Below are 25762 nucleotides of genomic sequence, written 5' to 3'. Positions count from 1 at the left end.
GTGGGCTGCCCTGCCCCCCAAAGGGAAAAAACGAAATCAGTCAGAGAATAAAATGCCATTGCCCTCACTTGGCCTGCAGAGCATGCACTCTTAGGCCTGTAGATCAGGATGCCCAGAGGCTGAGCTGACCTGGAGCTCCTTGCCTTCCTCCGACCACAGGGCTTGCTGGGAACCTAGGCTGCTGGGGCCAGGTCCTGTCTGAGCATGCGTCAGAGGGGCCCCGAGAAACATGCCAGGGGCTCTAATGGTGGAGAAGAAGAGCTGGTTGGTACCGTTACTTAGAAAATGAACATGAATATCTGAAACCATTCCCGAGAGCATTTTTGGTAGAAAAACATCTGTTTCCACTTTGCTTCTTTGTTGCTTCAACAATTTTCTTAAGAGACATGTAGATGAAAGAAGTTTTATAAAGCTTAGGTGTTTAAAATAAGTATAGCCACTGGTCCTTTATTTTTCCTCACCCCCCTTGCAAGGCTTCAGTTTCAGTGGAATGGCAGGAGTTTGGGGAAGATGAATAGTCTGGAGAAATCCCTTTTCTACTCCAATCCTCAGAGGACCCTACCTTTACTGAAACAACCAAGGATGTTGTAGGTAAAGTCTCCTTTAAGATGCAAAGGAGTTGTTTTAGCTGGTTGACTTCAAATTCCTATATTGACTAAACCAAGAATTTACTTCTTGCTGAGTTTCCAGAATTCTAACTGATAGGACAGAAGTGAGAACTGAAGGTGCTTATATTCTTTAACAGCAGATTCACATCCCTAATTCTAAGGTATTTTGGCTTTTTCACCATCAGTTAGCATCTTTATTTAAGTTACACAAGGAATACATAAATGCATATATTTTATAAAAAAAAATTAAAATTTCATCACGTACTCTTTGAGCCCTACCCCTAAATTTCAGACCTTCTCACCTTTCCAAATATTTTTCTGTGCATTTATAGACCTATAGATGTACTGCAGACAAATATGTTTTCTTTGTTTTATCTAAATGGTCATGACAAATCACCATCAGTTCTGCCAGTCAATACCCAGCTTGCTTTTGTTACTCAATAACGTATCTAGATTTGGGAATCTCCCTATATTAGAACATATGATATAAATCTATTTAATTGTTGCAGCGATGTCCATAGGTTGTATATACCGTTGTTCAGTGTTAGTCCCATAATAATGGACATTTAGGTTGTTTCCAGTTTTTCAAATTATAAGTAATTCTGCAAAACACCATTAAATGTTTAGAACCAAGATAAAGCACATGTAATTGTCTTAACAGCAATGCTGGCTTTTGCAAATACAGTTTTGAGAATGTTTATACTGACCTGATGTAGCTCAATACTGACCTGACCCCATACTTTTTTAATGTCTTCTACCAAGCCAAGTTTCCTTTCTGATGGGAAGGACCAAAACAATTATGAGACATTTGGTATGATAAGCGCCCCACACATAAATAGACATTCCAGATGGCAGTGAATTAAATGTTTTCAATAGGGGGAAAAATGATAATCAGCTGTAAGAAATGCCCAAGTAGAGCTGTTATTCAAGGAGACTATCATTGTGGTGAGTTTGCTGTTATGCAGATTGAGTTATACTGAAGGTCAGACTGAGCTGCGGTTGCATCCTGGGAAATTCTCCCCCATGGTACTGGGTTCTCTATTTGCCTTGTTCACCAACACTCATGCTATAAAGAGATGTCTATGATTGTGTAAAGGATGACTTGCCAATTAGGATACACATACATGTATGGTGTTAATAACCATACCTCAGTCTCTTACAAATCTAATTGAAGATGGCAGGAAATTCTTTTAAATTCTTTTAAAGGACTAAAATCTTTGGTCAGAAGGTTTGAGGGGTAAGTTCCATGAAAATGTTTACTGGGGATCTCAGATACTGTTATTCTTCTGGGCTGGAATCAGATAGGTGCTGAGATGCTCATCGGCTCCCTCTGTGTTAATGGAAGAAGTAAGGCAGGTACACAGTCAGATTCTATACATTTATGGAAGTGCAGAGTGAAAATTTCCAATCTGAATGGGTGTAAAGATTCTAAGTTATTTCTTAAATAATTCACATTAACTACTGTTACATTTAGGGTTTAACAGTCTTGTCAGGGAGTGTTTAGCTTTGCTGAAAACCAACAACTGACTTAAGAATGACACGCAGATGGTAAAGGTCCTTCCAGCAGAGTTCATGAAACATTAGGTATCTCTTATTCCTGCAACTCCATTAGGCTGTTAACTGGCCCAGTCTCTCATTCTATGATGGGCACTCTTATCCTTATCTTATAAAAGGGGAAGTTGAGAGATTCTGCCAGAAGTTAGTGGAACCTAAGAAAAAATAGATAAATTCATCAAAAATGAAAAACTTTTATGCGTCAAAGAACACTGTCAAGAAAGTGAAAAGACAACCTACAGAATAGGGGAAAAAATCTTGCAAATCATGTATCTGATAAAAGTTTACTATCTAGACTATAAAGAACTCCTAAAATTCAAGAACTAAGAGACAAACCACCCAATTTAAAAATGGGCAAAGGAATTGATTAGATATTTTTCCAAAGAAGATATACAAGTATCAAATAAGTCCATGAAAAGATGCTTATGACCATTAATCATTAGGGAAATGTAAATCAAAACCACAATGAGAGACTACTTCACACCTACTAGGATAGCTATAATAATTTTTTTTTAAATAACAAAATAACAAGTGTTAGCAAGAATGTGGAGAAATTAGAACCCTCATACATTGCTGGTAGAAATGTAAAACCACACAATGCCTTTGGAAAATAATTTGGTGGTTCCTGAAAAAGTTAAATGAATTACCATCTATGTGACCCAGCAAGTCCATTCCTAGGTATAAACTCGAAAGAATTGAAAACAGGGATTCAAATAGATACTTGTATACCAACATTCATCATAGCATAATTCACAGGAGCTAAAAGGTGGAAGCAACCGAAGCAACCACAAGCAGATCAGTAAGTAAACCGACATGTTGTATACATGAAATGGAATACTATTCAGCCATAAAAAGGAACAAAATCCTGTCACATGCTATAACCTGTGAAAGTGAAGTTGCTCAATCGTGTCCGACTCTTTTGCGACCCCATGGACTGTAGCCCACCAAGCTCCTCTGTCCATGGGATTTCCTAGGCAGGAATACTGAAGTGGGTTGCCATTTCCTTCTCCAAGGGGGAATCTTCCTGACCCAGGGATCAAACCATGTCTCCATTGGCAGGTGGGTTCTTTGCCCTCTGAGCCACCAGAGAAGCCCTCCACCACAGTTGTTATTTCTCATATAAGACCCTGGTCTTCTGTGGGTTGACTCATCTGGATAGAAGGCTCTTCTACTGGCCTCACTGAGGGTCTCTCACCTGTACTGTAGTCGGGCAGCAGCTGGAGCAGAAAGGCTGGGTTCAGCTGGGGACTCTGGGATCACTCAGCCTCCATCTTTCCACATGGCCTTTCTGTGCGGTCTCTCCTGCAGATACTCAGACTTCTGGCAGTGAGGCTCAAGACACCTAAGTGCACAAAAGCAGAAGCTGCCGGGCTTTTTAAAAGAACTGTTCTAGTGTCACCCATGCTGCAATCTGCTGTTTAAAGCAGATGACAGAGAGGGCCAACTGAGCCTTGAATATAGGCAAATCCCGGAAGCGAGATCTGTTGGGGCCATGTTTGGAGGCTAGTTACGTCAAACACCATTCTCACGTGCACAGGATAAGGAGAGTCAAGCCCTAAGGTCACACTGCAGGAAGACAAAGGATTATATCTGAAGTTGAAGGATCAAGGAATAGGAGTGTGGTGCATATTGGTGAGAGATACACCAGGTAACCACTGTTGGAAACAAATCCAGGGCTGAGATGGATTAGAATGGGGGACTCCTGCTTTTATCATTGTATAAACTCTTCTATATCATTAGATTTAAAACTGTGGATGTGCAGTTTCAATAACATCATAGGGTAGTTTGGAGTATGGCTCTGGAGCCAGATCACCTGGGCTCATATCTTGGTCACGTCAGTTATAATCTCTGTGACCTTGGGCAAAGGACATCACCACTCAGTGCCTCAGTGTTCCCATCTGTAAGCTGGGGATAAAAATCATAACCTCAGGACTAACCTGGTCCTGTGGCTAAGCTCCAGTGGCTAAGACTCCGAGTTCCCAATGCAGGGGGCCCAAGTTCGATCCCTGATCAGGGAGCTAGATCTCACGTGCCACAACTGAGGATTACACATGCCACAATGAAAGCTGAAGATCCTGAGTGCTGCAGCCAAGACCTGGCACACAAATGAATAAATAAGTAAATACTTAAAAAAAAAAATCATAACATCATAGGGGATTAGGATTACATGAATAAAGCACTTAGAATGCCAATGAGGCACAAAGTAGACCCTCAAATAATGTCAGCTCTTAACAGCTATAACTTTAAAAAAGAAGAAGCGTGCAAACCCATGGTGAACTAAGGATCCTCAGACCAGATCCTTAGTCTCCTGAAGTGAAAAGTGTTAGTCGCTCAGTTGTGTCTGACTCTTTGCAACCCCCTGGACTGCAGCCTCCCAGGCTCGTCTGTCCATGGGATTCTCCAAGCAAGAATACTGGAGTGGATGGAGTGGGTAGCCATTCCCTTCTCCAGATCTTCCTGACCCAGGGGTGGAACTGGCTCTCTGGCATTGCAAGCAGATTCTTTGCCATCTGAGCCATCAAGGAAGCCCAACTCTGCCACAGATGAGCTGAGCAAGTCTGTTAACCTCAGCTTCCAACTGAGAAGGATATAAGCTACGATGAGCTCCTGAGAATAGAGGTTGTGTCAAATCTGAAGTCTTAAAGAGCCACGACTGTCAAAAATTACCCCGCTGAAACATGAGACTCCCCTCCCTTTTCCGAGAGATTCTTTACAGCCGAGCCTGTTCCTTTATCCTCATACTCTACCCACTATGGAGGCATAATTCAGAGCCTCACTGGCTGCCTGTCCAGAGACCTTCTCCTGGGACAGAACTTTATAAATCATTTTAAGTTAGTGGCCATAACTCCCAGGTGCTTACACGAGACCAAGTGGAAAAGGACATTAACTTGGAACCAATTAAATTGCTGCTAGTCTGTATTTGCTGGCCTCCTGGACGGATCTCTCCCAGAAGGCTGCTCACGTGGTCAGCCCTGGGTGAAACTGTTACGAAGGTAAGATCGGGCTTCAGAGAATCCCCCTTCCTCGCACCCCAGGGAAGGCGGAGTTCACGTGTCCCTCTGCTCCATCAAGGAAACAACGTGATCAGTCCAAGAGGTGACTTAAAATCATTTCCTCCTTAGAAGCAGTTGTGTTTTTAAATGCCTTTCCTTTTTTTCTGTGTACACTGGGGGAAAAAAAAATGAATGAATGGTACACTTTCTGGCATGGATTAGAGGCCAGAGCAAGAACTGTTTGCAGTAAGGAGGCTGTCCTAAAACCCGTGCTCCCATGCCACGTGGGCAGGCCACCTGCCAATGGCAATTACACAGATGACCCCAGCCTTGTAACTTACCAGTGGGTGCTGTTGGGCACTAGGACCTGGGCCAGTCCATCTCTAGCTAGAAAGAGCAATTTAAATTAGTAACAGCACGCTCCTTCCATCTCACTTGAGCTCCCCTAGCAGCTGGGGGGTGGTGCGGAGAAAACATAATGGCCCCTTAGTCGGGTAGTCTGTGCCAACTCCCAGGTGGTCTCGACTGCAGAACCGGTCTTCCAAAAAGTGTAAAATTCTAACTTAGCAGTCGGCTGAGAAGCCTGGCTCTCTGGCAGGCCAGGCACGGGGGCAGGAGATGACAGCCGCTAATCAGGCCCTCGCTGTGCCGGCCTGACTCACTGCTGCACCCTGGCCCATTCCCCACTGACCCCGCTCCTGTCGCGCTCAGTCAGAGCTGAACCTCTCCATTAATCGGCCTGTTCGCGGGAGCCGGAGAGGTGACTTGTAACAGGCCTCTCATTCCCAGCCTCCTCTATAATGACATTCTGCACAAGCAGAGTCGTCCTTTGATTCCCTGTGACCTTCTGGATTTTGGCAAATGAGAAAGCGCCTGGGATGCGTGGCGAGGGCCCAAGTGTGTCTTTCCTGCAAAGAGATGCTCTGGTCTTCCACCCCCGCCCCCACCCGCATCTCTCACTGGCACCACGCAAGGACGTGGCCTCATTCATTTTTCCCCGGTGGAAAAAAGCCTTCTTCCGGAGCCAAGGGGGTTCTGAGATGAGGTGGCTGGTACTTGGCCCGTGTGTGAGTATTTACCAGGCGAGACTCTGGGGCTCAGTGGCTGTCTCGCCTTGACAGATGAGAAAATGCTGTCTTAGCGTCCTTGCCAAGGTCACCCCACTAGCCAACAACCATGTGGGGAGAACACGTTCCCCACCACCACTCCAGACAGTGAGGGAACTGCAGACCCAAGCTTTCAAAGCTGCAGAGTAGAAGGCTTTGCACCAGCCTGCGGAAGGCGAGACCCTACAAGGCTGTAAGTAATAAATAGATAATGGCCGGTCTCTCTGTCTGCTTGCTCCTTGGAGATGCTCGGATGGGAACCTGGTGGCTGTGATGATTAATGAATCAACCCACCCAGTTAACCTGCAGTTTGGAGGCCACACGCAACCCCTAAGGCAGTCTCTGGGCAACTCATCCTTCCTTGCCGAGGCGCCTACCAGCGTTTGTCCATGGGTGGCGATGCCGGCAGCCCAGCAGAAGCTTCAGCTTGGAGGATTTCAGAATTTGGTCCGCTTTCTATTGAAGTGCAATTTAAAAAAAACAAAAACAAAAACTGCTTTCAAACCCAGTCATTTTAGAGGGAACCCCCGCACTGATTCAGAGTCCTGCTTAGTCTTCTGTGGCTCCCAGCACCTAAGATTACCCTCCTTCCTCAGCCTGAATCCCTAGCCCCCCGAAGGAAAAGAAAAGCGAAAATTGGATGTGAGTTGCATTCGAAAGATTACACTTCCAGTGAACTCTGGAATGATGGGAGGCTCGGGTGGTGTTTCTCCTTTTCCAGCGCAAACGGGAACAAAGCGTCAAAGTGATGGGGATGGTCAGGTTCAGTGCCGCCCCCTCCCTCTCAGCCAGCCTGGGGAGGGCCCATCAGGCCAGGAAAGAGATTTAAGGAGAATATTTCACTTCATCAACTCAACACCGTGAGTAGGTTGAGCGTAGAAGTTTCCTCTCATGAAATGACCACCCAGTTCCTAAAGAAGAAAGTTTTCTGCAGAGGATGAGACTGGATCCTGTCACTTTCCTTCTTAAGCCCCCCCCCAGGGCTTTCCCACCTCAGTTATAATACAACCAGTCTGTACAGTAGCTGCCAAGACCCTGGTCCTCTCTGACCCTGCCCCCTGTGTCTCTTGGTCACCCTCCTTCAGCCACAGTGGCCTCCTTGCTGTTTCTCTTGACCATGCTTAACTCACGGTCACCTAAAATCTCTTTCCCCCGGGGGAGATGCCTGCTGCTCCCACTCCAGGCAGAACCATTCCCCCACCCCTCATTCGCTCTCCTATTCATTTCCTGTTTGATTTGCTCCAGAGCATTTATCTCTAGCAGAAATTACCTTGATGTCTATTTGCTGACCTTGTGTGGCAGAGAATACTAGTTTCTCATCCTGCCCCCTTTCTTTCCTTCTTCCTGAGTATAGAATCCCAGGTTTTTCTAAAAAAAAAAAAAAAAACAAAACTTTTTATTTTATATTGGAGTATAGCTAATTACCAATGTTGTAATAGCTTCAGGAGGACAGCGCAGAGACCCAGCCATACATATACATGTGTCCATTCTCCCCCAAACTCCCCTCCCATCCAGGCTGCCACATGACATTGAGCAGAGTTCCCTATGCTATAGAGTAGGCCTTTGTTGGTTAACCATTTTAAATATAACAGTGTGTACATGTCGATCCCAAAGTCCCTAACCATCCCTTCCTCCCTGGCAACCGTAAGTTTGTAGAATCCCAGTACTGATGGAGGAAAGAAGAAGGTAGCACATCCAGTTAAAACCCAGCACTTCCCAGCCTCTTCTGTAGCCCAGGGACTGAGCTCTAGTCTGTGAGCTAGAGGTGGAGGTTGGTTGGCTGTCTTCCTTAGAAAGAGGAGGTGAGGGTGTATTTTACCCCTCTCTCCTTCCTGTTCCTGCCTGGAATACCAGATACAGTGGCTAGAGCACCTGGACCTTAGGATGATCTCAGAGATGGCAGCCATCAGCTAAGAACGGTGGAGCAAGAAGAGAGATGGAGCAGCGCGAGTCCTGGATGTCTGTGGGTTGCTGTCGTGTGACTGTCCATGAAAAAGAAAAAACAAGCTTCCCTCTTCTTCAGCCACTGTTAATGTCTAATCCCTCTTGCTGGCAGCTAGATGCAGTTTATAACTAATATTGCTGTTGTTGAGTTACTCAGTCAGGTCTGACTCCTTGAAACCCTATGGACTGTAGCCGTCCAGGCTCCTCTGTCCACAGGACTTTCCCAGCAAGAATGCTGGAGTGGGTTGCCATTTCCTCCTCCAGGGGATCTTCCCAAGTCAGGGATTGAACCAGCACTTTCTGTGTGTCCTGCTTGGCAGGCGGATTCTTTATCACTGAGCCACCTGGGAAGCCCCTTATAACTAATACATGTGCTTATTCTCTCTTCCTTCAGTAAAATAGTCACCTCCATGAGACCTGGAACTTTGTCTAGTTCGTATCTCTAGATCCTTGTCAAGTGAAAATCACTCAGTCGTGTCCAACTCTTGAGACCCCGTGGACTGTAGCCCACCAGGCTCCTCTGTCCATGGAATTTTCCAGGCAAGAATACTGGAGTAGGTTGCTGTTTCCTACTCCACTAGATCCTTGTACCTAGTAAATATTTGTTGAATGAATGAATGAACACAGACATACACACAGAGCACTAACCAAATCCCTTCTGCCCCAGCCCTCTCTTAATCAGTAGGTCAGTAGGCAGGCACTTAGTAAGCTACACTGCGTTGTCATCTTTTTTTAAAATTAAAGTATAGTTGATTTAAAATATATTAGTTTTTGGTGTACAGCAAAGTGATTCAGTTATATATACATATACGTATAAGGATTCCCTGGTGGCTCGGCGATGAAGAATCTGCTTACCAATTCAGGAGACGTAGGAGACTTAGGTTCAGTCCCTGGGTCGGGAAGATCCCCTGGAGGACGGGCATGGCAGTCCACTCCAGTATTCTTGCCTGGAGAATCCCATGGACAGAGGAGCCTGGTGGCTACAGTCAGACACGACGGAGTGACTAAACAACAGCATATGTATATATCTATACTTTTGAATTCTTTACCATTATAGTTGATTGAGTTTTCCTCCTTTTTGATCACTGAACCCAGGAGCATAGCTATTTATGTGGTTAAGAGCAATTTTAATTTCTAAACATTAGCTGCAGAAACATCATTCAGTTCCTAGCGGTATAAAACGCAGATTTGCTTTGGCCTTAAGGTGAGGACATTTCTGACATCTTTGGAGTTTGGGGCCTTGTTAGCACAGCAATCTTGATGCTACAGTTGCGGACTTCTTGCCCTTCTACTGAATAGCTTCACTGAAATATAGTTTTATTCCTGTCATAAAACACCCATAGGTGGAGGGAGCTGTTTATTATTTCTAATCTTGAAATGAAATGGCAGCTTAGAGAATCTGTGGATTCTTGGGCTAGAGTATAACAGTGTCCAGTGGGGTCTGTGATACACATGTGTTATCTCGAGGGAATGAGAATTTGCCAGCAAAAAATGGGTTCTGAATCAGTCCCAGCTACATGACTTACCAGCCATGTGACCTAAAGCAAGGCCTCCACATCCTAATCTCTCCAACTGGGCAGTACCTTTACTTCCTATCCTAGTAGTGAGGGTCACTTGAGATAAGGTATGTGGAGGTAAACCATAGCATTTATATGTAAGGACGGACTTCCCTGGTACTCCAGTGGTTGAGAATCCGCCTTCCAATGCAGGGAACACAGGTTCGAGTCTAAGATCCCACATGCCGCGTAGGCAGCTAAGCCCACATGCTGCAACTACTGAGCCCAAGAGCCACAATTTGAGAGCAGTCCACATGCCACAACGAAGACCCTGCATGCTGCAACTAAGACCCGCCACCACCGAAAATAAATAAATAAAATAAATATTGTTAAATATGTTTTTTATATAAAATCCCAATTTTTTTAAAGATGGGAAGAACCTTAGGGATTGTCTAGCCCAGCCCTTCATTTTACGGATCTGAGTACCATTGGCCAGAAAGTCAAGGTTTTGCCCAAAGTCTCAGGATAGGTTACTGGTAGAGCTGGGTCTTGAATTTCCAGACCAAATATTTTTTACTACCCTCTCCTTGTCTGTGGATAATAAGAAATTATCATTATTCCTCCTCTGATTGTGCCTTGTACTTTTATTGTCATCATAAAATGGGTGCTATCACAGAGAGATGAGTTCATCTTTGTATAGTTGGAAGTTCCCATGATGCAAGTTGCTTTCCATCATCTGTGCATCCCACCCCTATTTATTGTGGCTGCCATTTCCTCCTCCAGGGTCTCTTCCCAATCTAGGAATCAAACCTGTGTCTCTTGCATCTCCTGCACTAGCAGGTGGATTGTTCACCACTGCACTGCCTGGGAAAGCCCATTTATTGTGGCTACAATGTGCCAAACTGTGCTCTAGGCTCAGAGGATATAGCAATGAGTAAAACAGACATTCCTGCCTTCAGGGAGCTTACACACACACACACACACACACAACAGGGTATCAAGTGTTCTGGAGCAAAAAATGGGGCAGGAAAAGAAGATGGGGAGTGTGGAGCACTGGGGTTGGATACGGAGGAAGGGGAGATCCTGCTGTCTTCCATAGCGTAATCTAGGAAGGCCTTGATCATTGGATTATGTTTAGTTGATAAGCTGAAGGAACAGGGGAACGAGCTACATGGATATTTTAGGGAAAGAGTTTTCAAAGCTGAAGAAACAGCAGATTCAAATACCTGAGCGTGTTCTTTGCCTGTTCAAGGAAGAGCAGATAAGCCAGTAGGACTGGATCAAAGTGAATAATGGGACAAGTGGGAGGAGAGGACGGGAGTAGGGGTGGGGAAGGGGTAGGTCATGTAGGGACTTGAGGACCATTGTAAGAATTTTGACTTGGACTCAGTGTTTTTTTTAATTCTTTATTGAATTTGGTTTGCTTCTGTCTTATATTTTATTTTCTGGGGTGTAAGGCATGTGGGATCTGAGCTCCCTGATCAAGGATAGAACTCACACCCTCTGCATTGGAAGGCCAAATCTTTAACTGCTGGACCACCAGGAAGCACCAGGACTCAGCTCTTAAATGGGTGCAAAGCATAGATTCATCAAAAGACTGGGATGTGTGTGTTAGTCGCTCAGTCGGGTCCAACACTTTGTGACCCCATGGACTCTAGCCCGCCAGGCTCCTCTGTCCATGGGATATCCTTGATTAATTGGCATTCTGTTTCAGCCCGCCATTTTCTCATTCCACATTTGGACTGCCTTCCCCTGTCCCACGGTTGGTTTGGGGCTCCCCCGAGTTTTCTCTGTAAGTGCTCTCGACCTATTAACGAATGTTCTTAAAGGAGAGAAGAGGAACAAAGGTCCAGTTAGCCTCACGTTTGATATAAGGTTAAAATAAACTTTGGAGATGCTTCTTGGCCTCCAAAAACCAATTAAGCAGGTTACTCACAAGTATTTCTAAAAACAGCAGCCCAGTGGAAAGAGACTGACAGGTGAGCAGATGGGAGAACCATCAACTCAAATTTATTTCACAGCTTACAACTCAAATGAGCATTCCAAAGTCAGAACAGCTGGCCTTTTATGCTGTAAGCCATTGTCCTTTGCTTTACTCATCTCTCACGAGTATGAACGGGTTATGTGGCAGTGGCCGTCTGTCTGTCGGTCTTTGACTTTGCAGGGAAAAATCCTTTGTAGGAAACAAGCTCTTGATGTAAATCAGATTCCTCTGTAATGTCTGCTTCTTCCATGGGTTATGAAGTTTCTAGATCCTGAAAATCGATGGCTTTGGCCCCTTAGCTTTCATTTTCATAACTATATTCGTCATCTCTGTGACAGCTATTATCTGATTCTGAGTAAATGGAATTTAACCAAATAGTCAAAAAGCAAAAATCTTCAGGTTTTCAAGAGGAAACACTTTTTTAAAATGTTACAGTGCATCTGAAAATCACAGCTGCCTTGAATTTCTGATCGTAAGTTATTCTGGGAGCTTTCTGAAGTTTGAGACTGTCCCATGCAAACTTTACTTACATTTCAGGCAAGGGGGGAAGTCATGAAATTTGGAAAGGGTTATCTTTTGTCAATCATGGCCCTTTGTGGGGTACGGTGCTGACAGAGGATGGAGAAGAGACCGTATTCTATGGCTGAAAGGAGGGCTTGATACAACCCCATGGGGATTTTGTTCCAGTAATTGCATCAAATCGGACCTTCTGCCATGTTGCAGGTATAGCATTAATATCACTCATTAAGTCATAGGGCTGTATGCTTTCCCTCCCAATGGCAGAATCACTGGCAGAATATATTTTCTTCCAAAGTGTTTGTTTTCATTGTTGCCCTTTAAAAATAATGAGTTCATTCTATTCCCTTGCAAGGAAAGTTACTCTAGACTGCTTTGAAATTGTATATCTTTTGTTGAGCACAGTTCTGCAGTGGTTCCATAGCTTTGTGTGCTGGGGAACCCAACCCGGCCTCTCTTAAAACTCCTAACCAAGCTGCCTCAGACCTGATTCATATAATCGTCCAGCCGATTTGACCTTTATATTGTTACCCTCAGCCAGGTAGAAGTCATGCCAGTTTCAGATGACCCTATCATATGACCAGAGATCAAAGGTCAGCAGCTCCTAAATGTTCAGCTGTCAAGGTAGCCCATTCATCACTCTCATTATGTAACTGACAAGCCGACAAATGAAGCTGGGGATAAAATTGTTTTCTACCCTCCGCCTCCTGGGCTTACACCACAGTGGTGGGCCAAGCAATCTCACATATTAAGTGGTTCCACGGGCCTGCTGGAGTCCCTGAAGTAAGAGGAAGGAGTCCAGGAGGCCTGTTCTCTGTGCTGGACCCTTAGAAGTCACCAGTTGCCTGCTTAGGGGGCCAAGTTGTAGGTCTACAGGAACCGATGCTAAGTCTAGTATCCTCTGAAATGGAGATGAATTTAATGTAAGTTCTCTATGGACCCAAAGAAACCCTCATGGCCTCCGTGCCCCCCTGCCACACATATGACCTTCAGCATCTTTGTGGTCCTTTGTGGCAGGTTAAGATGGTGTATATTTTCCTAGACTGGCGCAGTCTGAAGAGTCACATGCAGAAATTCACATGGACAGGACCTTCCTCTGGGGAGTCTAGCTTGGGGCTAGGTGCCTTTGGGAAACTTTTTAAAACCAGATCCAAAATGATTCTTTCAATGTCTGTATTTTGGAATATTACAAAGAGCTGGATATTAAGAATCAGACAATTTTGCCAAATCCCAACTCTCTCCTTTCTTGAGCTGTGAAATCTTGGACAAGTTAGTTAATCTTCTGTACCTCCGCTTCTGTTCGAGGACATACATTTAAAAAGAAGACTTATAAAGTGTCTGGGCTTCCCTGGTGGCTCAGCTGGTAAAGAAACCGCCTGCCATGCAGGAGACCTGGGTTCGATCCCTGGGTTGGGAAGATCCCCTGGAGAAAGGAACGGCTACCCACTCCAGTATTCTGGCCTGGAGAATTCCATGGACTGTATAGTCCGTGGGGTTGCAAAGAGTTGGACATGACTGAGTGACTTTCACTTTTAGTTTTCACAGTGCCTGATGCTTAGTGTATATGATTATGTGTGTGTGTTAGTCACTCAATCGTGTCTGACTCTTTGCGACCCCATGAACTATACAGTCCATGGAATTCTCCAGGCCAGAATACTGGAGTGGGTAGCCATTTCCTTCTCCAGGGAATCTTCCCAACCCAGGGATTGAACCCAGGTCTCCCGCATGGCAGGCGGTTTCTTTACCAGCTGAGCCACCGGGGAAGCCCAGTGTATATGACTGGCTATGTTTAATGTTTCTATTACTATTATTACTATTCCTTTGGTCTGAGAGGAGATGTCATCAAGGAGGCAGTGGCATGAAATAGAATTTCTTTACAGGATCTCCCATAGCAACAGAACCTCTGAAAAACTCGTAAGGGCAGAGGGGTAAGGAGATGGCAGGATTACACAGTATAATCACGTGGGTTGGGAGGACACCCTAGAGGAGGCAGCAGATTGTACCGTAGAAGGGAAAAGCATGTGCCATCCTCCTGGGCCCTGAAAGAAAAAACAGAGATGCCTTTAAGGCTTATTAAATGGCTCAGTAAGCCATTCCATTGCCAAAAAGTATCCCTGATTTTTATACCAGCAAGAGGTCTTGGGACCTTGCCTTTTCATCTCCTGACCTCTTGGACGTACTATCTGAGCACCGTATCCTCACCCCAGTGCTTCTCTTCTTTGGTGGAGCCTTTGCCACAGGTCACAGGGGCCCTTTCAGTGATGCAGAGTGGGACAAAGCCCTGGTTCCATATACCACGTGGACTGGAAACCCTGGTCAAAGGAAATTTCTTCTTGGCTCCCAAGTTGGAACTCTGACACCCTGCTATTTATGGTTACTGGGCTACATAATATATTAATATTTCAGAGAAATTATAGGTAATATTGGTGTTGAGGACAAGAATTAGGAACTTTGAGAACCACTGTTTACATAGGAAATGTCGAGTTCCAAACAAATGTGGAAAACACAGCTGTTAATATTTACAGCAGCTGGGCTTTGCTTGGGTTAGTCCCTTCCCCTCCCAATGAGAGAACAGAATAGGATCAGAGTTGTTGTTGTTGACTCATTAGGTCATGTCCGACTCTTCACAACCCCATGGACTGTAGCCCGCCAGGATCCTCTGTCTGTGGGATTCTCCAGGCAAGAATACTGGAGTGGGTTGCCATTTCCTTCTCCAGGGGATCTTCCTGACCCAAGGATTGAACCCACATCTTCCGCGTTGCAGGCGGATTCTTTGCCACTGAGCCACCAGGGAAAACCACACGTAAAGTACTGCTTTTCTTTGAAAACTGGAATTATTCTGCCTGGCGAGATGTTCCTATTCTGCTGGGCCTGGGGAGACTTAAGAACAGAAAGCATTCAAGGTCCCGTATTGGTCTGAGCTCCATCCAAAGCATAGGAGCCGTTGAAGAAATTGTTACTTCTTTACATTGTTATTTCCCGCTTTTTTCATGCTGGTCCTGGCAGTTGGGTTTTGCAGGTTAAATGTATTAATCGATTTGATGTGACACGTCAGGATTTTCTACTTGAGTGAAGCCTCTTAAACCTTGGTGCTTGTTGACACTGTTTGAGGGAATGAATGTATTCTGATATGGCCAATATCCTGAAAAAGGCTTCTGTTTGATGTGAATCAGAAGGATAGTCAACTCTTCCGCGTGAATGAAAATTCCAGAAAAAAACTCTGCCTTGGAGAAGAGTGCACCTTTTTTAGTCCTTGGGTATTTTCTGATGAAGCTGTGAGTCTAAATTGTTCTAGTCTTTAGAAGTGTGATGTCTTTCACACTAGCTTTTTTTTTTTTTTTTAATGCTTTCTTTTTAATGGCTACATTATATTTCATTGTCTGGATGCACATCATTTATTCATTTTTTCCCCACACATTTTAAAGCATTACAGGCCTCCTAGCCAATGTTGCCTGAGCTGTGTTTTAAAAATAGAACTTGTGTCACATTGGAAAGGGCTGTTATTATTGTTTAGTCGCTAAGTTGTGTCCAACTCTTTTGCAACCCCATGGACTGTAGCCTGCTAGGCTCCTCTGTCCATAGGATTTGCCAGGCAAGAATACTGAAGTGGGTTGCCATTTCATTCTCCAGGGGATTTTCTCAACACAGGGATCAAACCTGTATCTCCTTCTTGGCAGGCAGATTCTTTACCACTGAGCCACCTGGGAAGTTGGAACAGGCTATGGAGGTGTAATTCAATATTTGTGCAGTATTCTACATATTTTAAAGGACTTTTATATACATTGTTTAATTTTTATCTTCACACAGTCCAGTGAAGCAGCGAAACATGGACATCACATAGCAGTTGAAGAAATTAAGAGGTCAAGAAATTTTTCTCAGGGTCACCCCAGGAATACAGTTGACCCTTGAATAGATTTGAACTAACAAGGTCCCCTGATACATGGATTTTTTTAAAAATAAATATACAGTCAGACCTCTGTATTTGGAAGCATAACCCGAGGATACAGAGGGCCAGCATCCATGGATTTGGGTACCCAAGCAAGGGATTCTGGAATCAATTCCCTGAAAATACTGGGGGATGACTCTGTATACCTGGGGATGACTGTCTATACCCAGGGATAACTGTGTAATTAGAAGTAGTTTAGGCTCTTAAAAGGTAAAGGTATGGGACTTTTCTGGAGGCCCAGTGGTAAAGATTTCACACCCCCGCTGCAGGGGGCATGCCTTCGATCCGTGCTTGGAGAACTAAGATCCCGCATGCCACACAGCATGGCCAAAAAAAAAGCTCTGTCAAAGATGAAGGTCTATCTTTTACATCTATAGACAAAAGATACTTATGCTGTGAGAACCTCAAAGTCATTAGAATGAAAAGAAGAAAGTTTTATCAGTTCACTTGCTGTAATTGTTGTAGAAACATGACAAAAACATTTTACTCCTTTCATTCCCCAGAAATGCTTTGGAATCTCCTGAATACCTAAATTTGGCGAGAATAGCTAAGGAGTCAGAGGATAGGGCCCATTTTGATCCAAATGGGAATCCATGAGAAAGATGGAACATAGTAGAAGGGGCAGCCTACCAGGTGCCCAGGGTCTGCCCATCCCTAGCTCTCCCACCTGCCATTGGATTAACCTTGGGTGAGGCAGCCCTGTTGTGAAACATGGTCCAAATACCAACCTCCTCTTTTTTCAGGTTATTGTGAAAACTGAGCACATCAGTGCTGCATGTTAAGATTCTTCAGGACGCTCAAACAATATACAGAATGTACTTACTTTATCAGGAGTTACTCTCTTCTTTCACATTGAAGAATTCTCTCTTAGGAGTTTGTTTTCCTTGTCTCCTCAAGGCCTGTGCTTGGTAATATTTAATCCATCAAATTCTAGTTTCTGGGACTTTTTTTTTTTTATGCTTGCTTTATCCCACTCCATCTTTTAGCAGGAACCGTTTCTCCCGAAATCTTGTCATTTCATCAAGCATACTTAATGGAAATGTTACCTGTCCTTCTTTATTTGTCACAAAATTTAAGGACGAGGAGGAAGACCATACATGTTTTCTTAAAATCAATGGCCAGCACATTACTGTAAAACCTATTGATTAAAAACACAAAGTATAATGTTAGTCATTTAGTCTGTGAAGTGATGCAATAAGGGAAGAAATTTATCCTCTGACTCTTGCATTAACCTTTTATTGACTGCTTGCATACCCATAATTAACACACACTTTAGCTAAAGTGGTTAATTTCAGCATGGCGACCAGTGCTCCCTAATGTAGCTGCCGTCCTGATGATCCAGATGGAAGTGTAGCCCTGGGGGAAATCAGCGAGCAGTGGGGCCCTGCATGAGTTACACCTGTGGGCGGGGACGAAGCGGGGGGCACTCTGGACATTTGGCTCACAGATCGGCCAACGTGACACCTTTCAGCTGCTTCCTGTTACGTCACTAGGTCATTCAGGGAGAACCCTTCCTCACTATCGGGAGTTTTGAGGGTGGCTGGAGTTGAAATAATGTGATTTTCGGAGGGAGAGAGATGAAGTATATGTCATTTTCCTCTGCTCCCCTGGCAATGCTCCATAAAAGGAGCAGGGTTTTCTAAGTGAAAGTGAAAGCCACCAAGGCTTCCCTGGTGGCTCAGATGGTAAAGAATCTGCCTGCAGTGCGGGAGACCGGGGTTCCATCCCTGGGTCGGGAAGATCCCATGGAGAAGGAAATGGCAACCCACTCTAGTATTCTTGCCTGGAAAATCCCTTGGATATAGGAGCCTGGTGGGCTACAGTCCATGGGGTTGCAGAGAGCACATGACTGAGTGACATCACTTTCTTTCTTTTCTAAGTAGACCTAAGTTTATTTGTTAACGCAAAGCATTCAAAAGAAGATTTTTTTCTTAAGGATAGGAGTAAAGAGTACAGGGTGGAAAGGGGAAACTGTAACTTTCTTACTGTTTAGCTGAGTTTTTTGCTGTTTAGCTGAGTTTCTTACTATTTAGCTTCTCTCCGCTGTCTGTAAGAGATGGAACCAATTCCACTCAAACCGCATGGCCAAGCTTAAGGATGGGACAAATTCCCCATAGGAAAATTAGAATCTTCTTTGTGGCAAAGATGGGAATAGACACAAGACAGCCAATGTCCACCACTGTCAGGATTCCTAAATCATTGCTGAAGAGAACTCAGGGCCCCTTGATTTTGCGAGAACCACAGAGTATGCATGCTGAGAAACCATCCAACTTCGTTTCCTGGAAATGCCAAGTCAGTCTGAAACAACTGCCACTGAAGTAGTCCAACGACAGTGCCTATTAAGAATTCTGGGTCTTCAGGAGCAACCGCTAAGTCTTTTCTGAGTAGTTTAGCCTGTCACTGGAGAGTTGCAGCAGCTTGCATACATAAGCCTTGGCATCCTGGAATGTCACACTGTGATGGGAGTCAGCCTCAGGCTTCATTTGATTCAAGCCAGAAAGAGTTGCTCTGGCTCTCCAGTTTCTCCGCAAAGAGCCAGTCCAGAGGCCACCCCACTCAGTTCGTTGAAGGGAGGGGACGGTCAGAAGAGCAACAGGCAGCCCCTTCGTTGGCATCTCCCATCGTCACTGGAGACACCAGTTCACTACTGGTAGGCGAAGTAACAATAGTGACAATAGTATTTAGTAATAATGTGCCAGGCGGTGTGCTAAGTACTTCACATGTGTTAATCCCTATAACTTTCACAACAAGCCCACATGGAAGGTACTATCATCGTCATCATTATCCTCACGTGACAAGTGAGAAACTGAGGTTTGGTGAGTTTAGGATACTCAAGATGTCAGGCCCAAGGGAAGCAGCAGCACCCCGTGTCCAGAGGATACCTTCACCACTGTGCTTCCCCATCTTAGGAAATTAGGATGGAAGAAAGACTGAATGCGTAGTTTGAGCAGAAGCTTCCCTGGGAGCTCAGCTGGTAAAGAATCCACCCACAATGCAGGAGATCCCAGTTCGATTCTGGGTTGGGAAGATCCCCTGAAGCAGGGATAGGCTACCTGCTCCAGTATTCTTGGGCTTCCCTGGTGGCTCAGATGGTAAAGAATCCACCTGAAATGGGGAAGACCTGGGTTTGATCCCTGGGTCGGGAAGATCCCCTGGAGGAGGGCATGACAACCCACTCCAGTATTCTTGCCTGGAGAATCCCCATGGACAGAGGAGGCTGGTGGGCTGCAGTCCACGGGGTTGCAAAGAGTCAGACACTACGGAGTGACTAAGTATAGTACAGGAAAATATGCCTTCAAGTCATTCTCAAGCCTTTCTTTTTCAGTCCTACTATCTGGCATGGTGTTGAAGTGGACAGTATGAGTCGGGGCTGACTGTCCTTTCTCGTAGGTAGATACATGACCTCAACAGCAAGCCCTCTGTGGAGCCCAGTCATGATCATTGACTAACTGGCAAGGAGCGCTGAGCATTAAAGGAAGAGTTTTGTTTTTATTTTTATTTTACAGCTTGCAAACTCTTAGTGTGGCATGTGGAATCTAGTTCCCCAACCAGGGGTCGAACTCGGGCCGCCTGGGTGGAGAGCACAGAGTCTGAGCCTCTGGACCACCAAGGAAGTCCCTAAAAGATCTTTAAAGTGCTCTTGAGGGGACATCCCTGGTGGTCCTGTGGTTAAGACTCTGCACTCCTAGTGCAGAGGATGCAGGTGTGTTCTCTGGTCAGGGAACTAAGATCCCACGTGCCTCCAAGCAACTAAACCCTAAATTAATGAACTCTAAACTACTGGAGCCCGTGGGCCACAACTAGAGGGTCCTTGCCCTGCAATGAAATATCCCACATGACACAATGAAGATCTTGAGTGCTGCAACCAAGACCCAACACAGCCAAATAAATGAATAAATGAATATGAAAAAAATAAAGTGATTTTGAAAGATCTGAATTAAGGGCCTGAAGAGCCCCAGCAAGGGGTTCTGTCTCTAGTCCAGAGGGAGGCAGTGGGTATACACAGCTCTTAGCCTCTCAGGGCCAGCACGAGAAGGAGGTAGTCCCCATGTCAGTCAGCCCTTCCACCAGAAGAACAATAGTAGAAAATCAGAGCGACTTCACCCAGAAGAAAGCTGGATGGGCTTGCGGACTTGTGCAATACAGTGTCAGCAAACTTCTGCAGCAGGTGTTCATATTTCTAATACTTTCTCAAAATGAAGGGGCCAAACCCATTTGACAGGTGTAAAAGCATCTCTATTGACTTTGGACAAACCTTACGCTAGCCGAGGTGGATCAGCACTTATCACAGCCCTTTAATCTGCCAACCAGGATAATGCGTGCAGAGATCATTTCCCTGCCGTGAGATGGAAGTGCTCAATTTGGAATAACTCTCCCTCTCTGGTAAATTGAGCCTTACTCTGATTCCGAGGCCGAGAGACAGCGCAATTTTAAAAGCTTCACAGAGTTCCTTTGTAATTAGTCGCAGCTTCCCTTGAATATTAATTTCTCCCCCATCCCTTTCATGTGATTTAGGACTCTATCTCTAGAACTGAAGTGAGCGGCAGCGTCTCAAACACCTATTATTATTAAGTAGTCTGTAGAACGCGCCTCTGTTCTTCGGTGCTCTGTGGCCTTATCAGTGCAAACAGTTTAATATTTATGCTAAGAGGATTGTCAAAAGCAGCTTCTGTTGCTTTAATTCTTGTTTTAAATAAATAATGAGAACATTTAAACACATTACTCTTCTTGGGGCCCTGAGGTCAGCTAATCTTATTATTTATGAAGTGATGGGCTACATAATAGTACTTAGCGCATGTTAACAGACGCTATTATCAGGGCCCGACGCGGAGAGCCGAAGATATATTGGAATGTTATGTGTAATGTACGACGGATTGAGCGCACAGAATGCCGGTGGAGCAATTAACCACCCAAGAAAATAGGTGTAAAGTTGAAGTATGCTTTCCCACGGGGATCCCCTCACCATTAATAATTCCCCAGAGGAGAAGATGTCTTTTAGTTAGGAACCTTCTCGACCATCAAGGCTTGGAAATAGGGTCGGGATGGTCCAGTCTTTGATCTCTTCATAGTTAGTCCTACACGGAAGGCACATGATGGATGGGTAGGGCCACTTTTTTAATTGATTTAGAGGATAAGGCCGAGAAGGCGGGGGTGGCGTGGGAGAGGACCAGGCAACTCTCCCAGATGTACTCAAGAGTAATTCTTTTTGGGGGCATGCACTGTCCCCGCCACGTGCTCCAAGAGAATAGAGAAATTGTTCGTGTCTTATTGCAATCTTTGTTTTCTTCTCCCTGATCCTCATTTCTCGGATACATAAAGCCAAAGCCACCGAGTTTTCCCAGACCAATTTCCAGTAAGCTGGTCTCTTGGAGAGGTAGCTGCCTGCCAAAGTGTGACAATGTGGCCCCAACTTTTTTCCTCTGAGGCTATAATTTAGTTGCATATGATAATTAATTTCTCTACTATTGATGAATAATCCATTTAATAAAAACCATGATTTAAGTGTTTTCCTTAGGGAGTCACTCTTGCTAGCCTCTTAATTTAATTTTGTGGAAGTTTTCCCCACCTATTCATCAGTGGAAATGATTATTAACCTCTATTTGCATATATCCTTATAAATCGGTCTCTCCTTGGAGTGCCTTTTTCCAAGCACAGCAAGCTGGGACACTTGTAAATCTCCAGGATCTCTAAAGTCAATCTCAGTCTGTAATATTGTTTAATCTATTCTTGGACGTTTTAATGCAGTAAATTCAATTTAATCTTTCCCAGTAATCTAGTAATACATGGAAATCCCACAAACATTTAAATCTGATAATGGCTTAATCACACACTTTAAATAACAGTCGAGATAATGAAAAAATAATTCACCATTTTAAAGGCAGAGTAACTGAATTTCCCCCCATGATTGGCTTCTACAAAGCCTTGAGAGTTAATACAAATATGGGAATTGAAATAAAAGTTCCAGCCTCATCAAGAACAGTTCTTCCTTCTTATAAACACACCTGCTTTCTGCCTCCCAAACTCGTCTTTCCTTCCTCCTCATCACCACCATCACAGCGGATTGCCAAGGTTGCCCCAAGTTACCTGAGTATGGGTCTTGCAGTCATTTCTTCCCAGGAATTAACTGCCTATTCTTACTCTTCCAGGTGCCAGTCTCGAATTGCCCGAACTTTACCCGCTGATCAGAAGCCAGAATGCCGGCCGTACTGGGAAAAGGGTGATCCTTCGATGCCTCTGCCTTTTGACCTCACAGAGATCGTTTCTGAACTCAGAGGTCTGCTTGTGGAAAACAGGCCCTAGAGACAGAGCAGTTCCCAGGTGGAGGAGGAAAGGCTATTTTCAATTCCTCTTCTCCAACCCTGTCATGAGCTTAGGCACGGGCAGTATGGGGTAGACTTGGCCTTGAGATTGTAGAAACTGTTGAGATGGTAGAGAATGGCCTTGGAGATTGTTTCCAGTTGGAAACAATTAGGGAGTGGAACCCATGAAGATTAAAATGTTTAAAAATGACACAGTGTTATAGTGATTTGGTATTAAATGAAAAATACCAAAAAAATGTAATACCGCCCCCCCCCCAAAAAAACAAAACAAAACTATTCCCCACTTGGATTTTTAATGCAAGCCATTCCACTCCTGAGGCCTAGGAAGCAACCAGGGTGAGCCCACCCTTTGACAGAACCTAACCTACTTCTTTCCCAAGCCTTTGCAAAGTCTCTACTGGGGATCTCTCAAGTCATGGAGAAGACCAAATTTAGAGATGTTTAGCCCATTTTCTCAGCACACTCTTCAGAGGCTCTGTGGTCCAGTATGGTAGCCACTAGGTAGATGGGGCTTCTACCATTTAAATTCCATTTTAATTGTAATTAAAAATTCAGTTCTTCAGTTGCACAGGCCACATTTCAAGTGCTTAGTAGCCAGGTGTGGCTAGAGACTACTGTATTGGACATAGAACATTTTCATCATAGTAGAAAGCCCTCCTAGACGATACTTGTGTCAAAAGTTTGAGAGCGGGAGAGTCTGTCTTCTAGTTCTCTGTGGCTGCTCTCCCCACCGGCAAAATAAATGAAAAGAACAATGCCTTGTTGGAAAGTAGCCTCTTTCCCCTCTCTAAGACAGCCAAGGTTGTGAGCCCTGTACTCTGCACACAGAAATAGAGCAATGTTGAAGATTAAAATAAAACTGACATCCTGTCTTTAGGAAGTTCCCCTGATCTAATGAAGGAGACAAAACTCTATTTACATTGCTTCTTGGATTTAACCAACACACTACATATTTGTTTTTCTTTAATTCCTCCATTCACACATAATGGCTAGAATTGAGGCTTGAAGAACCCTAGTGCCCCATCCTGATGATGCTGGAGCACCAGAGAGGTGAGAAAGACGTTAGAACCTGGGCTTTGGTTTTCGAGATCTTTGACATGTGACTGTGCCTCAGTTTCCTCATCTGTATGATGGGGATACTACAGGCACACTGATTCCCAAGGTGAAGATGAAATGAATAACCTAGCTACAGATTTAGAACAATCTCCGGTACGTAGTTAAACATGCAGTAAATATAGGTAAAATATTATATATCAGTAAGCTGACCTGCTGTAGGCATTTTCCCCTCCCTTCCTCAATCTTGGTGCCAGTTTGTCTCATGATGCCATGAACCCCCCTCTCCCTTTTGGGCCTGGCTCTCACCCTATGGTGGCCCCAGAAATCATGAGACTAGTCGGCCCCTCTCCCCAGCCTATTGCCTTCTCTTGTCATCTGCAGTATTTGGGAAGCCGAGGAGCCTTTTAACCCATTCAGAGGTGCCCTGAGAACCAAACTCTCCTGCCATCAGAATCTCACTGGTTCAAGGTGTGGGCTCATTTCTACGGAGTTACCCTCAGAGAGATCACAACACACAAGGCAGGCGAGGTTTCACCATCTTGAGACTCTCAAATCTTAGATGAGTTCCCTGATGCCCTTAAGCCTCAGTCTCCTCATCAGGAAAAGATGAAGTACTCCCTCTTATGGTTGCGGGAAAGAGGAAATTGTGGAGGCAGAGTGTGCAGGGCAGCCTTGGGACCACATTGCCTCGTGTTTTATTTCACCCCCCACAATGTTTGTTCCTTGTCATAGCTCATGAGGAGCCAGTATTTAAAAATGGAAGATTTCATATAATATAAAGATGTGTGCATCCTCTTTAAAATTCAGAGCATCCGGCAGCCTCCATCCTGGTGTGGCAGAGAGCTAGGTAGCATCCTCTTAGGTGGGGCACGAACCCTCTGTGGCCCCCGTCGCTCCCAGTCACCATTTATTGTGAACCTGACCATCTTTATCCCTTCACGTCAGCGCCTGCTTGCTTGCACCCCTAGAGTAGAAATAAATAGTAATGTTGTGTGCTTACTCCAATGTGTGTGTATTACTATCCAGCTATTGTTGTGGACTGCTTGTGCTAATATGCCATGTACATCATAAAATACGCATAAACAATAAAAACATTGAAAGGATGAGATAAGAAACCAAGAGAATGCCTACTCTATTTCTCCTTTCACAGATGCAGGTGAGCATGCTTCCTGGGCCCAGCGGGGGCGGGGCGGGGGTGGGGGGCAAGTGAAGAGAGTCTCAGAGTCTTCCAGCGGGGGGAAACAGCCAGTGTTGGAGGAACCACTTCCAGGAGTGAATCCAAAAGGTGAGATCATGTTTTCTCAGAAGAAGTGGTGGCTTTCAATGAGCTTGAGCTCAGTGTGTTTGAGGATTACCTATGCTTGCTCTCAGAGAGCAAGGGGTAGGGTAGGTTTCAGACAGGTAGAAGGCGGGGGGGCAAGAGATGATATAAAAAGGGGCGGCTGGGGGCACTAAGTTGACAATCAACTCAGTTCCTGCTCCTGCCCTGTGAACTACTGAAGGACTTTTCTGGGGACATGGGCCATGTGGGTAGTGGGGGCAGGGAGGAAGCTTTGCCCTGCTGCTGCTGCTGCTGCTGCGAAGTCGCTTCAGTCGTGTCTGACTCTGTGCGACCCCACAGACGGCAGCCCACCAGGTTCCTCTGTCCCTGGGATTCTCTAGGCAAGAATGCTGGAGTGGGTTGCCATTTCCTTCTCCAGTGCATACATGCATGCTAAGGTGCTTCAGCCATGTCCAACTCTGTGCAACCCCATGGACAGCAGCCCACCAGTCTCCTCTGTCCATGGGATTCTCTAGGCAAGAATACTGGAGTGGGTTGCCATTTCCTTGGGCCCACCTTTAGTCAGTGGTCCTCACTGCTACCTGTAAGGCTTCCCCATCCCCGGTCCCAACTAGCATCAGAAAGTTATCTGAAGAGACAGGTCCCTTTCAGCTAAGATGTTACAGACTTCCCTCTCCCACAGATGTTTCTTGACCACCTGCTGCAACTCAGGGGCATGGTAAGCCCTGGACATCCAGGGAGGTCTCTGCCTTCCGAGGGCTCCCATGTATCGACCCCCATGCTGGAGCAGGGGATGTGGTGACCCCAATAGGAACTTAACTCTATAGTGGAGAAACAGTCAGCCTGCAAATAAACAACACGATGGTTTCAAATCATTTTCAATACCAGGGTGGAAACCCATAAGGCAAGGAGACAGAGCATAACTGGGGACTGAGGAAGGGTGGCTTGGCTTAGGAA

General features: G+C 45.0%; 1 protein-coding gene and 1 long non-coding RNA gene across 4 annotated transcripts in view; one reads left to right on the top strand and one right to left on the bottom strand.

Annotated features, from left to right (window-relative positions):
* Positions 1-24638, top strand: part of FTO (FTO alpha-ketoglutarate dependent dioxygenase) — a 416242-nt gene extending 391604 nt beyond the window's left edge. For all 3 annotated transcript variants that reach the window (XM_081514417.1, XM_081514418.1, XM_081514415.1), the window contains one exon: positions 22294-24638. In XM_081514417.1, coding sequence (XP_081370543.1) covers positions 22294-22447 — 154 coding nt within the window. In that variant the 3' untranslated portion in view covers positions 22448-24638. The remainder of the gene's footprint in view (positions 1-22293) is intronic.
* On the bottom strand, positions 1975-22509 carry LOC145515033 (uncharacterized). The gene is made up of 5 exons (XR_014060638.1): positions 22232-22509; positions 7532-7629; positions 6556-6717; positions 4100-4257; positions 1975-3525 (listed from the first exon to the last, which is right to left on the bottom strand). It is a non-coding gene; the product is annotated as an uncharacterized LOC145515033 (long non-coding RNA).
* Positions 24639-25762: the final 1124 nt, after the last annotated feature.

This window comes from Giraffa tippelskirchi, chromosome 7 (genome assembly GCF_054371585.1).
Source record: "Giraffa tippelskirchi isolate mGirTip1 chromosome 7, T2T-mGirTip1v1.2.pri, whole genome shotgun sequence".
Classification (NCBI taxonomy): Eukaryota; Metazoa; Chordata; class Mammalia; order Artiodactyla; family Giraffidae; genus Giraffa; species Giraffa tippelskirchi.
Note: the sequence above shows the minus strand (reverse complement) of the source record. Positions and strands in the feature narration are given on the sequence as shown.